The sequence below is a fragment of the Lampris incognitus genome, chromosome 8 (genome assembly GCF_029633865.1).
Source record: "Lampris incognitus isolate fLamInc1 chromosome 8, fLamInc1.hap2, whole genome shotgun sequence".
In the NCBI taxonomy this organism is placed as follows: Eukaryota; Metazoa; Chordata; class Actinopteri; order Lampriformes; family Lampridae; genus Lampris; species Lampris incognitus.
This window is the reverse complement of record NC_079218.1, coordinates 28,152,145-28,166,969: the sequence shown is the minus strand read 5'-3', so window position 1 is coordinate 28,166,969 and position 14,825 is coordinate 28,152,145. Positions and strand designations below refer to the sequence as shown.

The 14,825-nt window shown below is 44.6% G+C and overlaps 1 protein-coding gene across 1 annotated transcript; it reads left to right on the top strand.

Moving 5' to 3' along the window:
- Positions 1 to 8,737: 8,737 nt before the first annotated feature.
- On the top strand, positions 8,738 to 14,611 carry cnga2b (cyclic nucleotide gated channel subunit alpha 2b). The gene is made up of 6 exons (XM_056284255.1): positions 8,738 to 8,838; positions 9,760 to 9,870; positions 12,258 to 12,434; positions 12,683 to 12,790; positions 12,942 to 13,048; positions 13,170 to 14,611. The coding sequence occupies exons 1-6, from the start codon at positions 8,738 to 8,740 to the stop codon at positions 14,609 to 14,611; spliced, it is 2,046 nt and encodes a 681-aa protein (XP_056140230.1).
- The last annotated feature ends 214 nt before the right edge of the window (positions 14,612 to 14,825 follow it).

The window sequence follows — 14,825 nt, the reverse complement described above, 5'->3', positions numbered from 1 at the left end:
GCATGAAGATGGGACAGGTGTTCTTCCTCGGAGGCGCTGGCGATGAGTATGTCGTCCAAATAGACGAAGATGAAATCAAGGCCACGGAGCACTGAATCCATCAGCCGCTGAAAGGACTGGGCCGCGTTTTTGAGTCCAAATGGCATTCGTAGGAATTCAAATAGGCCGAATGGGGTTGTCACCGCTGTCTTGGGGATGTCTGAGGGGTGCACGGGAACTTGATGATAACCACGGACCAGGTCGACTTTTGAGAAGACGCATTTGCCAGACAGGTTTGCAGAAAAGTCCTGGATATGCAGGACAGGATAGCGGTCAGGCGTGGTGGCGTCATTTAGTCGGCGGTAGTCCCCGCATGGGCGCCAACCTCCATCAGGCTTAGCGACGATGTGGAGTGGGGACGCCCACGGGCTGTCAGAGCGGCGGATGATCCCCATGCGTTCCAGGTGCTCGAACTCAGACTTGGCAATGGCGAGTTTGGCGGGGTCGAGACGCCTGGCTCTGGCGTAGACCGGGGGCCCCTTCGTAGCAATGTGATGCTCCACCCCATGCTTAGCGGTGGGTGCAGAGAAGGTAGGCTGGGTGAGGTCAGGGAACTCAGCGAGGAGGCGGGTGAACTTGTCTGCCTCTGAGAGAGAGTTGGCTAGACCTGCATAGGCCGCTTCCCTCCGCGTACATGCGAAGTAGGAGAAGGTTAAGGCATCGACCAGACGGCTGTTCTGAATGTCCACTAGCAAACCGTAAGCGCACAAAAAATCAGCTCCGAGGAGGGGAAGCGTTACATTGGCCTTGACGAACTCCCACGTGAAACGTTGTCCACCAAAACACAGTTCTACAGACCGCACGCCGTAGGTGTGGATAGGGCTGCCGTCAGCCGTCGCCAACTGGGGGCCCCGCTCCCCGCCCATGATGTCGACGTCAGTAGCAGGGAGCACGCTTCTCTGTGCGCCCGTGTCACAAAGAAATCGCCGACCGGAGATGGTGTCGAGGATGAAGAGTAGCCTGCTCGTATCGCCAACACTCATGGCCACTACTGAGTGTTGGCCCTCTCGTTTCCCGTCGGCCTGTAGTTGCAGGGGGAACGGCACCGTTTAGCTTTCGCACCAAATCGAGCGTGGTACATACAGAGTCCAGAGGGCTTGTAGCGGTCTGATGCTGTGGCGCCACCGTCGGGCCACGCCCGCGATGTCGGCGGGGGGCCAGTGAAGGTAGGAGCCAGCACCCCGGCATGGGAGGAACGTTGTGTAGCGACGAAGAATCGGTCAGCCTCCTTTGCCAGCTCACGGGGATCAGTGATGGTGGAGTTAGCGAGCGCAGTCTGGACGTGGGGCGGCATGTTGCGCAGAAACAGCTCCATAAACAGGAAACATGGCTTTTCTTGACCCAGTAGGTTTAACATCCTGCTCATTAGCTCCGATGGTTTGCCATCTCCCAAGCCCTGAATTGCGAAGAGGCGACGTGCTCTCTCCGTTGCTGACAGTTCAAAAGTTTCAAGGAGGAGATGTTTAAGTGCGGCGTATTTACCATCGGCCGGTGGGTTGGTTATGAAACCGCTTATCCTGGAAGCCGTATCGCACCCCAGCGCTGCCACTACGTAGTAGTACCTGGTCTCGTCTGCTGTTATGTCTCTGAGCGCGAACTGTGCCTCAGCCTGCGCGAACCATGTAGCCGCGGAAGACTCCCAAAACTCCGGCAGTTTAATTGCAACGGCGTTCGTAGCCATAATGTGTGTGGTTTCAGAAAACTTATCCGAAAACCGACGTCGGGGTCACCAGTGTAGAGCCGAAGTAACGGAGAAGACCGTAGGTTCACACTTTAGCCGTGTAGGCAACTTTCTTTAATCCACGGTAAATCAGCGAGACAAACAAAACCCACAGCTCGACTGAGCGGAGGTGGCAAGAAAAACCAGAAAACTGGCTGGACAACCATAACTTAACCCTGCGTTAACCTGCCAGGGCAACCATGACTTAACCCTTAGTTCCTGGGTTGAATTCTGTCCCCAATACGTGTCCACCACAGCTCCATATTTGTTGATCACTTTCCCTACCGTCGAGTGTTTCTTTTAACAAAGTTATGAGTCAGTATGGAAGCAGGTCTCCTACTGGTCCACAGTTGCCACACTTGCTTCTATTTAGCCCCTCTCCAGGGGTTTGGTGTTATGTAGCGTTCCATCAGCCCCCCCCCCCCCATATATATACCGGCAACCGGACGAACAGCGCCAAGCTGCCATTGCAACCAATATTGTGGTCAGAGGGGGGATTACACACGAATGGGTCCCGCACTATCCATCCATCCATTATCCAAACCGCTTATCCTGCTCTCAGGGTTGCGGGGATGCTGGAGCCTATCCCAGCAGTCACTGGGCGGCAGGCGGAGAGACACCCTGGACAGGCCGCCAGGCCATCACAGGACCTAACACTGTAAAACATTAAAATATTTTCTTTTTAGGAATCTATGTTCTCTCCTACCACAACTTTTTCTCCTATAACTATTGTAGAACATTCTCTTTAAATCATTGTCATCAATGGAACAACATAGCTAAGGTGTCATCAAAAAGCCAAGCCCAGTGTGCATTGCATCCATCACTGTGTGTATGTGTGTGCTAACGAACTTAAGTCAAGTCAATTTTATTTGTATAGCCCATTATTACAAATCACAAATTTGCCTCAGGGGGCTTTATAGCAATACAACATCCTGTCCTTAGACCCTCGCATCGGCTAAGGAACAACACCCTAAAATAAAATAAAATAAAAACCTTTAACAGAGAAAAATAGAAAGAAACCTCAGGGAGAGCAACAGAGGAGGGATCTCTCCCCCAAGATGGACAGATGTGCAGTGGATGTTGTGTTTACAGAATTTACAGAATACAACATTGAAAGGGGATAACAGAATTATAATGGAATTATAAGATATATGAAGAATATGATGAGGAGGATGCCAAGCAGTGTCCAGATGCCACCAGAAAAGCCCAGGACCTGAGCCACGTGACCAGCATCATCATGTAGACCTGACAGGACAGACTACGCATGCACACAGGGGGATTCACATCACATCATTCACATACATGTGAGAAGAGACAAGAAAAAACATTAATCACACATCAGAGTGAGAGAGGATATAACATTGAAACAGGATAACAAAATTATATGGCTTTATAAGATATAGTATAAAAAGAAAATGGGATGAGGGGGATGCCAAGCAGTGTCCAGGTGGTGACCACCATCACCATGAAAACCTGGGAGGAGGACAGACTACATGTGCACACAAGGGAGACTCACATCACACCATTCACACATGCGGAAGAAAAGGGGAAGACATCATTCAGAGAGAGAGAGAAAATACATGTGAGAGACAAGAACAGTTTGCAATAGTCAATAATCTATACACTATAATCTCGCCGGCAGAACAGTGGTTGGTAAATTCTTTGAGACAGAAGCTGACCCGCCATGCAGTACAGGTTGTGAAGTACTCAACTTAAAGGCAACTAATTGTAGGCTAAGGCAAAAAGATAGGTTTTAAGTTTGGATTTAAAGGACTCATCAGACCCTGATTGTCTGACGGCAGCAGTCAGGTTATTCCACAAGAACGGGGCCCGATAGGAAAAGGCCCTGCCACCAGCTGACTTCTTTTTAACGTTGGGTACACACAGGAGCCCTTTATTTTGAGAGGGAAGACCTCGAGATGGATTGTAGGGTTACCATTGTTGCTTAAGTCAGCTCTAGGAAAATGCTTTAAAGAGTTCATGACTCCAGCCCTTTGAGTTTGTATAGGGTTGTTGTTCTTTGTTGCCCATATATTTGATAGTTTTACATTAGAGGGTACATGATATGGACATTAAACTGGCACAATAGTAGGTAACAGGGGTCTATAACTAAACAAAGTAGTAGAACTTAAATTAAATGTCACACTTAAGAGGCTTTATCTCTGACACAGTCCAGTAGACAAAAGACAAATTGTCATACCTCAATGACCACTGGTGCAGTCGCCCTTCTTCTTCTTTTTCTTTTGGTTTGTTCCCTGTTTCTCAGGGGTCGCCACAGTGGATTTTACAATTTCTATCAGCACCCTGGGAGGGCACAGCACTAATAGCGACGGTGTTAAGCCGGGCCTCGGCCAATCCCGTATGGAGCCTCGACCGATTCAATCCGCATAATTATTTGGCAAAAATTTTACGCCGGATGCCCTTCCTGACACACCCACTAACCCTATGGATGGGGGCACAGGTAAAGTGCTGGATGCTATCCCAGTATTCATGAACTTGCACCCATGCCTGTCACCAATGCAATCACCCCACAGTTTGGTATTCATGTTCGATACACTCGAGAGATTTATGCAAAGGCATTTTAAAGCCAAACTAAGCAAGCGCAACAAATCCCAAATTTGCCTACAGATCTGACAAATAATTCCTGCAAAAATGTGACACTTATAATCTGCAAAATCTTTTGGATCATCCATGTAAAGCATATGAAACTGGATTTGACATTTTGAAAACCTTTTTGACTGTTTTCAACCCATTTACAAAAACAAAAACAAAAAAACATTGAAAACAATTTCAAGATAAATCAATGACCACTGTCCCTATCCCCAAAATATTCAAGATAAATCAATGACCACTGTCCCTATCCCCAAAATATTCAAGATAAATCAATGACCACTGTCCCTATCACCAAAATATTCAAGATAAATCAATGACCACTGTCCCTATCATCAAAATATTTTGTATACAAGGAGAATATAGTGTAGCAAACATATGGGAAAACACGTTCAAATCAAAACATTAATTTCCCCACATCATAGGTATGTCACAATACATCCATTTGATTCTTTTTTTCTTCAAACAACAATGTCACAAGCAGGTCTACAGCCTAACTGACATACTAGCCATCCATCCATCCATCCATTATTCAAGCCGCTTATCTTAATTAGGGTCATGGGATGCTGGAGCCTATCCCAGCAGTCATTGGGCGGCAGGCGAGGAGACACCCTGGACAGGCCCCCAGTCCATCACAGGGCAATATACTACCTGTCCAGCAAATTTAGGTCTACGAGTTCAAATCTAAAACGTATTTGTTTGCATATCACCATTTTGACAGATAAGCCATTTATTCATATTTCAAGGTTGATGCAAAATTTAATGATAGTCTAATCATCAAAACACTGGGTACATAAATTCAGTAAATGTTGGTGACATTTTGCAAAAATCTTAAATCATTCCTGCAGCCACAGTGATGACATTTATAGTTCATCTCTCTGAGTCCATGTTTCTTTGTGCATCCAAACACAATCTTCCAGCATGGCAACCCTTCACCTTCAGAGTATTCATAGTACTCATATTCATTCACATGTCAGAATATCTTTATCACCCATCATCCATCCATTATCCAAACCGCTTATCCTGCTCTCAGGGTCACGGGGATGCTGGAGCCTATCCCAGCAGTTACTGGGCGGCAGGCGGGGAGACACCCTGGACAGGCAGCCAGGCCATCACAGGGCCCACACACTTTCATATGAATCCACTATTTTTTACCTATGCCTCCCTGACAGATTAGCATGAGTCAACTCACTAATTAGAAAAACTTTATCCAGAGAGGGGAGAGGTAATCCATAAATCACTATCTCCTGATCTAGTTGATCAGTAATATAATAATTTTCATCCAGACTCTGATTTTCTCTCCACATTGGCTTGAACCCTTTAATCTCCACTTGTTGTGATATTTTCACTAATGATCAATCAATCAATCAAGTTGCATTTTATATAGCGCTAATGATAACATAATCAGATGTAGATTGTCATTTTTCATACTCTTTGTTTTCTCTTCTCATTGTTTTGTTAAGTAAAACTTTAAAAAAGAGCAAACAAAGCAGATCACAATTAGTAATAGTTGCTAACATCAGAATTTATCGCCACCTCTGATTGTACAGTAACATTTCAATTAGATATTTCGACACTGGGTCATTTTGTGACTCTGTGTTTTTTTGTTTGTTTTTTTTTTGTTATCGAGCAGTACCCTAAGTCCATCATAGCTTATGAAACAGCAGGATTCATATTGTGGCGTCTTTCCCTTAACTCACTGATGAGAAACAATACTACCTCAATACAGATTCTGGATTGGTTTAAACCTTTTAGAGTTTTTTATAGTCATTGGAGCTTTGTCCACATTTTGTCCCAACGCATACTTAGGTTTGTTATCTTCATGCTTCATGCTTCATGCTCCCTTGACAGTAGACACAAATATCTATCCAGCCCATTAACTGGAAAAATTCTGGAGGAGTAGGTGTTTTGGGAATACTGGTGGCAGATTGTGGTTTACTGTTCATCGGCCTGAATCTTAACCAGATGTAAAAAAAAACTCTGCCATGATTCAGGCCCATGGGTTTTTCATTTGCTCTCCATTCTTGTCAAAAGACACTCGTCGAAAGCTAAGAGCGCCATGCTCTGCCAGAGAGCTTTGTGAGGAGGTAGAGATGGGAGGCAGACATCTGTCTCTGGTGGCCTTCATCATCAGGGCTCTCCAACACTGTTGTGGCTCATTAGCATGTGAGCAGTTGTGAAAAAGGATGCAGCTGAGGGGTTTAAACCTACACGACAGTAGAATCGCCACACATGGGATGAAATAAGGATGAATAGTCATCCATTAAACATGGCTTGTTGAGCAGTCTGTTTGCTTTGAGCATGTTTATTTTACCATTCCCGTCAGGCATGCAGAAGGCAGGTACTGTAAGAGATTTGCCCGGTGTGGGATACCTGAGAACTGCACTTCAACTCTAGAAAGATTTCCCCGCCCCTCGTTGCACCTTCTCTCCTGTTCCCATGTAAAGGTGGGCACCTTCTGTGCTCAGTCCATGGGAAGAGTTATTGACACAGGTGGACAAGCTGCACTCAGGCTGCTGAGGTGACGGCAAATATCAGAAGGTGGCACTTAGAAAATTTGTCTTTATTAACCAGGAATTGGAGAAGTATTTGCTCTGCACACAATCCATATACCCGATTTGTTCTCTTCTTATTTCTTTAATCTGTCACTGACTATGGATTGGAAAGAGCTCTGGGTATCTCTCTGTAAGATGATTATAAGGATTTTACTGGAGTAGCCGGGGGAAAACAAGGTAGGAACACACTTCTGCATGAATCCTTCTCTGCTTAGTCAGCGACAGTTAACTTAATTACATGTTTTCCCATCATTCAAAGTTCATAAGACACGCTAAAAGCGTCGGTAAAGGTAGCAGTTGTGGTCGTGATTCTTAAAAGCTTTGTATTTTGCTGCATATTTAAGCTGCAATATCACTTAATGGAAAGTTATATAATGATACAGTCAAATTGATCTATTAAGGTTTTCTGTAAAGCAATTACTGTTATATCTATAATGATAACATATTATGAAGTAATATATATCACATTAGAATAATATATTTTGAAGAATAGCTTAAGGGTCCCCGTAACACATTAATTATTGATGCAGTGTTTAAATAATAAAAGTTAATAGTATGCATAATACCCAGTCAGAATGGCAGTTCTGAGGATGGATTAAATATGGAAGATATCGTTTAAAAAAACATAAATGTACTTAACACAACATATTAAATAAATCAAAATCTCAAGTATGTCATTTGTAACTATAATGTCACTGTGCTGGAGTATAATTATGCAAACTAATACTACATAATACGCTAATATTAATGCTATCATCAATATTACTACATCTACTATAATAACTACACTACTGCTACTAATAAATTACTTTATTAATGATAAAGCTTAATTTCAGTTTATGTAAGCTGCATTTTGTACTGATTTTAGGTCACACATATGGTAAAAAATCTCCTGGTCTGTCTCCTTTCTGTTAAATTATTTTGTGTGTATATGCGGGGGGGGGGGGGGTGAGGTGATACCCTTGCAGCATGTTTGTTTTACTTAGCAGCTAACTCTCAGTCATGAGATATACAGATGACACGCTGAGCTCTTAGCCAGTGCCCTGGTTTCCTAAGTGATGACGTTCCTGGGGGAGCTTGGTTGACTGGCTCACAGTGTACAGTGTTAGAGACTGACTGTATGTGTTTTCCTTAATGATCTCCCAATTAGTCACACAATAGTAACAGTCATCTAAACACCCCATTTGTCTGCATTTCTGAGAGATTCCTCACTTCTTCTCATGTTGCTGTCTCACGTTTCCAACTTTGGATATGGCACTTGCGTTTCACAATTTATTCAGGACGTTTTAAAGGGACCGGTTGGTGAACCTCCACCTCATTGCACCATTTTATCATCCTTACTCATGCACGCTTACACCTCCCATCAGGTTTATCAAAATTTGGACTCAGGAAATACTCCGCTCTGAACATTGAGGCATTCTGTGGATTACTCTGCTGCCACATGTAGCTCCTCTCATAGCAGGCACTCTTTCTCTAGTCACTGTGGTAACCACTTGCTCCGTGCCTGGCCAGATGAGAGACTATGGCAGGCGGTCCCAGTTGCCCCTTGTCCCCTGACTATAACCTGTCAAACATCCCATAAGCACTTAGACACATACTTTCTACTCACCGGTCTTCTTACACTTAAACTGACCCCATGATTCCTGGAGACTCCAGATTTTCTGCTCCTCACTGTCTTGCCCCATGCAATCAAACTATTATGAAAAAAATGTTTGCAGGTCATGACTGCAGGTTCATGACTGTAGGCTTTAGGTGGTTTTAAAGGGCGCGTTGTGACATAATTCTCTATTTTTGAACAATCCCAGACCTGAAGATGACGTGCCAGGCAGCTGAGAGAGACCTGTCGCCCCACGGTCTCTCGGTGAAGACCACATTAGAGGAGGAAATTGGGAGAGCGGAGAGTATCCTTAGCAGGTGTGCCGTAAAGAGCCTGAGTGTGAATCCTCCAAACCATATCACACAAGCACTATTTATGCATTTATATTCATTCATTTATACTCATTTTTGTGCGCGATTAGTTGTGTGTAGAGCTGTACCGAATACCTTTTTTTGGGGGGGGGGGGCTTCGAATATTCAGCAGCAAGTATTCGAAAATATTCAAGGCTTTGCTACTGGGGGGGGGGGGCTTAACTTTTTGGACATCTTGCCAAATTAGCTGTGAATCACATCCCATGATGTTGCAGTGGGCGTAGAAGAGACGAGAGACAGCATGCTGCGTTCACGTAGACACCGAAGGTCATCATTGTGGATGAGAGCAGGACGGTAAAATCAGATGACTCCGGCAAATTGTGCCAACAAGTTAAAATAGAATAAAATGTAGATGTTTTTTTATTTCTACAAAAGTAAAACACAATGTTAATTAGAAAAGTGCTATATAAGTTTAATTTATTATTATTAAATATGTGGTTTGTGTGTTATTGAATTATATAAAACAAACACAAAACAGTTTAGTACAATATAATTTATTTTTCTCCTGCAAACAATTTAACATCACCATAGCAACCAATCGTCCTGTACTGTTTTATTTTTTTTTTTTGCCGTCCTGCCGGCTCCATCGCAGTTTGTTTTTCCCGTGCCGTACTGCCAACTGCCGTTCACCGTCTTCTGGGGGGGTCGAATACTGATTTTGCCGTCGATTACCGCGGCAATGACCGGAAGCTTCGAAGTATTCGGATCGGCCTTAGTTGTTTGCCTCTTTAATTACCCTTTCCCCCCACTGCGTTAGCTTTAAAAAGTACGCCTGAGATCTCTAGCACAATGTGAGTGCAATTTCATAGTCATGTCTATAAGAAATACTTTGCGTGCCTGTATCTAACGTCTCCTGCCTCCTCTCAGGGTGCCCTCAGTGTGTGATGACACATCGTCTGAACTCCAACGAGTCGCTGCCCTCGATCCTCAAGGGGACAATTCAAGAAATTCCTCTCAAAGGAGGGGGGCGATCTCAAGGTAAGGTTTTGACAAAGCAGTGGTGGTCAGCTTACATTGTTCTTTAAGCTCACCATAAATCAGCTTGTGCTATCTGATAGAGAAGCACGCAGCGTGAAAACCCCTTTAATTTAAAAATCAGATTTTATAACTTTATTGGGTTCACTTTCAGGCAAAATACAGTATGGCATAGTTTATCCACAGCTCAAACAGTCAACAATTATTCCTCCATATTGTTTGGCTGATTTAATTTTAAGAGAAAAAAAACTGAATTGTAAACATAGAATAGCTTTTTTTTTCTTTTGAGTGTAGGCAAACCTTTTGTGCCATATACATGACAAGCAGTCATTGATAGCTGCTAGCAGATTTCCTTTTGTTTCCAGATCCTTAAAGTCAGACCAAAACCGGCTATCATATTTGACTTTTCATGTTTAAAAACCTTGAACCCAGCATAATAAAGCACCCAGCAATTGTTTTAATTTGTAAATTGCTAATAATGTGCCTTTTATACCGTTATCAAAAAATGTTGTCATTGTCTCGAGAACTGTGGGGGGAGTGGTCTAATCCTTATTAATATTTATGAGCTGAACTTGTACAAAGTTCAGCTCATAAGTACAAACAAGTACAAGCATGGGTCGGTGTTAAGGGTGGGCGGGGTTTCATAATTTGCTTTCATAGGCTATATATAAATGAGGATGTTTGATGATATTATGGGGGTGGGATGGGGGTATCGGCTGAGAGAAGCTGAACTGCGGGGAACTCTTCTGGAAAGAGAAAAACAGTAAGAATTCTACCTTCGATACTTTTTTGTCAGTAGAAAGCCAGTACAAAATACGTGATGATTAGAGTAATAAGTGTTGTTTGAGTATCAGTGTTTCAATTTTCAGCCGACTTTAAGAGATCTCTATGTTCAACATCAGTACAATTCATACATTTGAGACAAACTACAACACATTAATAGCTCAAAGGTCAACAAAACACCCCAGTTTCGATAGACCGTGGACCTATTCGAGATTTCATAAAAATGCCAGAATCTGAAGAAAATGTTGGGATGGTCCCCTCTCGCTCGCTCTGTGTGTGACAGCGTATTTTATTTTATTTTTTACCTATAGTAGAAGGTGGAAGGGTGTAGCCAGGGGGTTGTGACTCGTATCGCATCACGTAGCCATGCCTATGACAAGCCATGGTTGCAATAACGCAGTTATAACCATAGAAGCAGCACTTAGCTGAAATTCACTGCTTTGCGTATAGATCGTACAGGCTGCGCTAAAATGTTAACCACCATGATCAATGTTTCTGACTTGGATATGTCCAAGTACATCAGTATTCGATGAAAATAAGCTGTTAAGTGTTGTGTAGTCCTTTAAGATTTGAATGCTCTGTGTGTTAATCTAATGGCTTTGTTCTTGCATATTGTAGCGAATTCAGGGGGCAACCACAGAAACTGCCGCAGCCGGGACGCGAACCCGTATCTTCCGCACCGAGGGAGACATCGCCAACCGCTCGGTTAAAAGGGCCTAAAAGGGCCGCGTCTTTAGCCAACGGCCAACGTGTCTACTTATCCATGCACGTCACACTACCCCCCCCCTTCGGGAAAGCGCGTCCGCGCGTATCTCACTTCTGACACCGATGTAGTGTAACGTGCATGGATAAGTAGACACGTTGGCCATTGGCTAACGGGTCGAAACCTTTAGTCGAACGGTTGGCAAAGTCTCCCGCGGTGCGGGAGATACGGGTTCGTGTCCCGGCTGCGGCAGTTACTGTGGTTGCCCCCCGAATTCGCTACAATATATTAGGAAAACTTACATTGTTCCTTGATTTTTAATCCCTAAATGTCAGACTCCTGCTGACATCGGGCTCTCGTTCACACCTGATGTTCATGTTCAAAAGATGTGTAACATGGGCGCGTCCGAGTGGCGTGGCGGTCTATTCCGTTGCCTACCAACACGGGGATCGCTAGTTTGAATCGCCGTTACCTCCGGCTTAGTCGGGCGTCCCAGACACAATTGGCTGTGTCTAGAGGTGGGAAGCCGGATGTGGGTATGTGTCCTAGTCACTGCACTAGCGTCTCCTCTGGTCGGTTGGGCGCCCGTTCGGAGGGGAAGGGAACTGGGGGGAATAGCGTGATCCTCCCACGCGCTACGTCCCCCTGGCGAAACTCCTCATTGTCAGGTGAAAAGAATCGGCTGGCGACTTCACATATATCGGGGAGGTATATGGTAGTCTGCAGGCCTCCCTGGATCGGCAGAGAGGGTGGAGCAGCAACCGGAACTGCTTGGCAAAGTGGGGTAATTGGCCGGATACAACTGGGGAGAAAAAGGGGGATACATTTAAAAAAAGATGTGTAACATTTACAGAATGCTTGCGTGTGTGAAAATAACTTCGTATGCTTTCTCTCGGTCTGTTAGACTGGTGAATCTGGTGGTGACTCTGAGAGAATGGGCACACAGGAGCTTGCTAGAGGCTGATGAACGGCCGGACTCTTTCCTGGAGCGCTTTCGTGGACCTGAGCTGAGAATTGCCCCCAGTCGCATCAGCAATACACAACCGGATGCCAATGGCAACAATGCCAAGGGGATCTTTAAGTATGGCTTCTCGTCAAAACCATCCTCGTGTACTTAATGAGATATTACATAACGGGGAAATAGATCTGATACTGATAGTCCATTTGTGAAACGTTTTCTGTTAAGCAGCAATGTGTAAAAATACTGTACCAACTTGACGGGGGTCACACGAAGCACAAGGAGATAATTGTCTATGTTGAAATAAAATAAGCCACTTATAACAAAAATGTGTGAGTGTATACTTAGTAGTAACCACTCATTACTTTTAGGGGAAAATGGGAACTGTTCGTGGTGTCCCCATCAGATGATGCGTACTACCGTTGGCTATTTGTTATTGCCATAGCTGTGCTCTACAACTGGATCCTTGTTGTGGCAAGGTAATAAACAATGTTTACCAATTTGGACCTTAAAGCTTCGAAGCTAGAATGTCTATTTTATGTAAAGTGAATGGATGTGTTGCCTAAGTTAAATACAGTTAAAGGTTCTTTCTTAATCAGTGTGAAATATTTTGTTCAACGTCATTCACAGGGCATGCTTTGACAAGCTACAGGTGGGAAATTACATCTGCTGGCTGGTGTTGGATTATCTTTCTGACCTTGTGTACATAATGGACACTTGTGTCAGACTTCGCACAGGTAGCCTATTAAATCATTACGCTTCGGGTTTGACAACATAATGGCATCCTACTGTACATTTGTGAGGCGGGCTGACAAGTAACTTAATACAGCTGAACATATCCTTTATTTTATCCTATAGGGTTCCTGGAGCAAGGTTTGTTGGTGAAAGATCATGCCAAACTGAGAGACAGCTATATCCGTACATTCCAATTCAAGTTGGATGTGGTGTCCATCCTCCCAACAGATTTGGCTTACATCACCACAGGCATACACATGCCACAGCTCAGGTTCAACCGTCTGCTACGCTTCCCACGCATGTTTGAGTTCTTTGACCGCACCGAGACACGCACCAACTACCCCAACATCTTTCGCATCTGCAATTTGGTGCTCTACATCCTGGTCATCATTCACTGGAATGCTTGCATCTACTTTGCTATCTCAAAGTCTTTGGGGTTTGGCTCGGATACCTGGGTGTACCCAAACATCTCCAATCCTGAGTACAGCTCCTTAACCCGTGGCTACGTCTACTGTCTGTACTGGTCGACCCTAACTCTTACCACCATAGGAGAGATGCCTGCACCGGTGCGGGATGAGGAATACCTGTTTGTGGTCTTTGATTTCCTTGTTGGGGTGCTGATCTTTGCCACTATTGTGGGGAACGTGGGCTCAATGATTGCCAACATGAATGCGACACGTGCGGAGTTTCAGGCCCGCATTGATGCCGTAAAACACTACATGCACTTCCGTAGAGTCAGCAGAGAGCTGGAGGCCCGAGTCATTAAGTGGTTTGATTACCTCTGGACTAACAAGAAAGCAGTGGATGAACAGGAGGTGCTCAAGAATTTGCCCAACAAACTACGGGCCGAGATCGCCATCAATGTACACCTGGAGACCCTGAAAAAAGTTCGCATCTTTCAAGACTGTGAGGCGGGACTGTTGGTGGAGTTGGTGCTTAAACTCCGCCCACAGGTCTACAGTCCAGGAGACTATATCTGCCGTAAAGGTGACATAGGAAAGGAAATGTACATCATTAAAGAGGGAAAGCTGGCTGTGGTGGCTGATGATGGGGTTACACAATATGCCCTCCTCACAGCCGGCAGCTGCTTCGGGGAAATCAGCATTCTGAATATAAAAGGTAGCAAAATGGGGAATCGTCGCACAGCCAACATCCGTAGCCTTGGTTACTCCGATCTCTTCTGCCTCTCTAAGGATGACTTGATGGAGGCAGTTACGGAGTATCCAGATGCTAAGAAGGTGCTTGAGGAGAGGGGCCGGGAGATCTTGATGAAGGAGGGTCTCCTGGACGAGAATGCAGAAAGTGGTGGGCTAGGTAAAGAGGACACAGAGGAGAAGGTGGAGAGGTTAGAGTCCTCTCTGGACACCCTGCAGACTCGGTTTGCGCGTCTGCTCAGTGAATTCACAGCCACTCAACAAAGGCTGAAGCAGCGTGTCACCACCCTGGAGCGGCAGCTGAATCATTCGTGCTGTGGTGTCTTGCCAGATGCTGATATAGACACAGATACAGAAGCGGCTGTTGAGACAGAGCCTACGCTTGTTGTCAATGCAGAGGTCAACACATGAAAACGATGAAAGCGAACACAATGTTTAAATTATTAACTAATTCGGTGAGGCCATTTTAGGTCCATACCTAAATATCTTCAACCACGCTATCTGGGCTCAAGTTTAACTCTGCTTGAGTGTGCAATCCTATCCAATGACAGTAATTTTACTTGTTTTAATTGAATACTTTTTAACATTGCTTTCAGAGTAAATACATTTTGCACAGCACAGGACA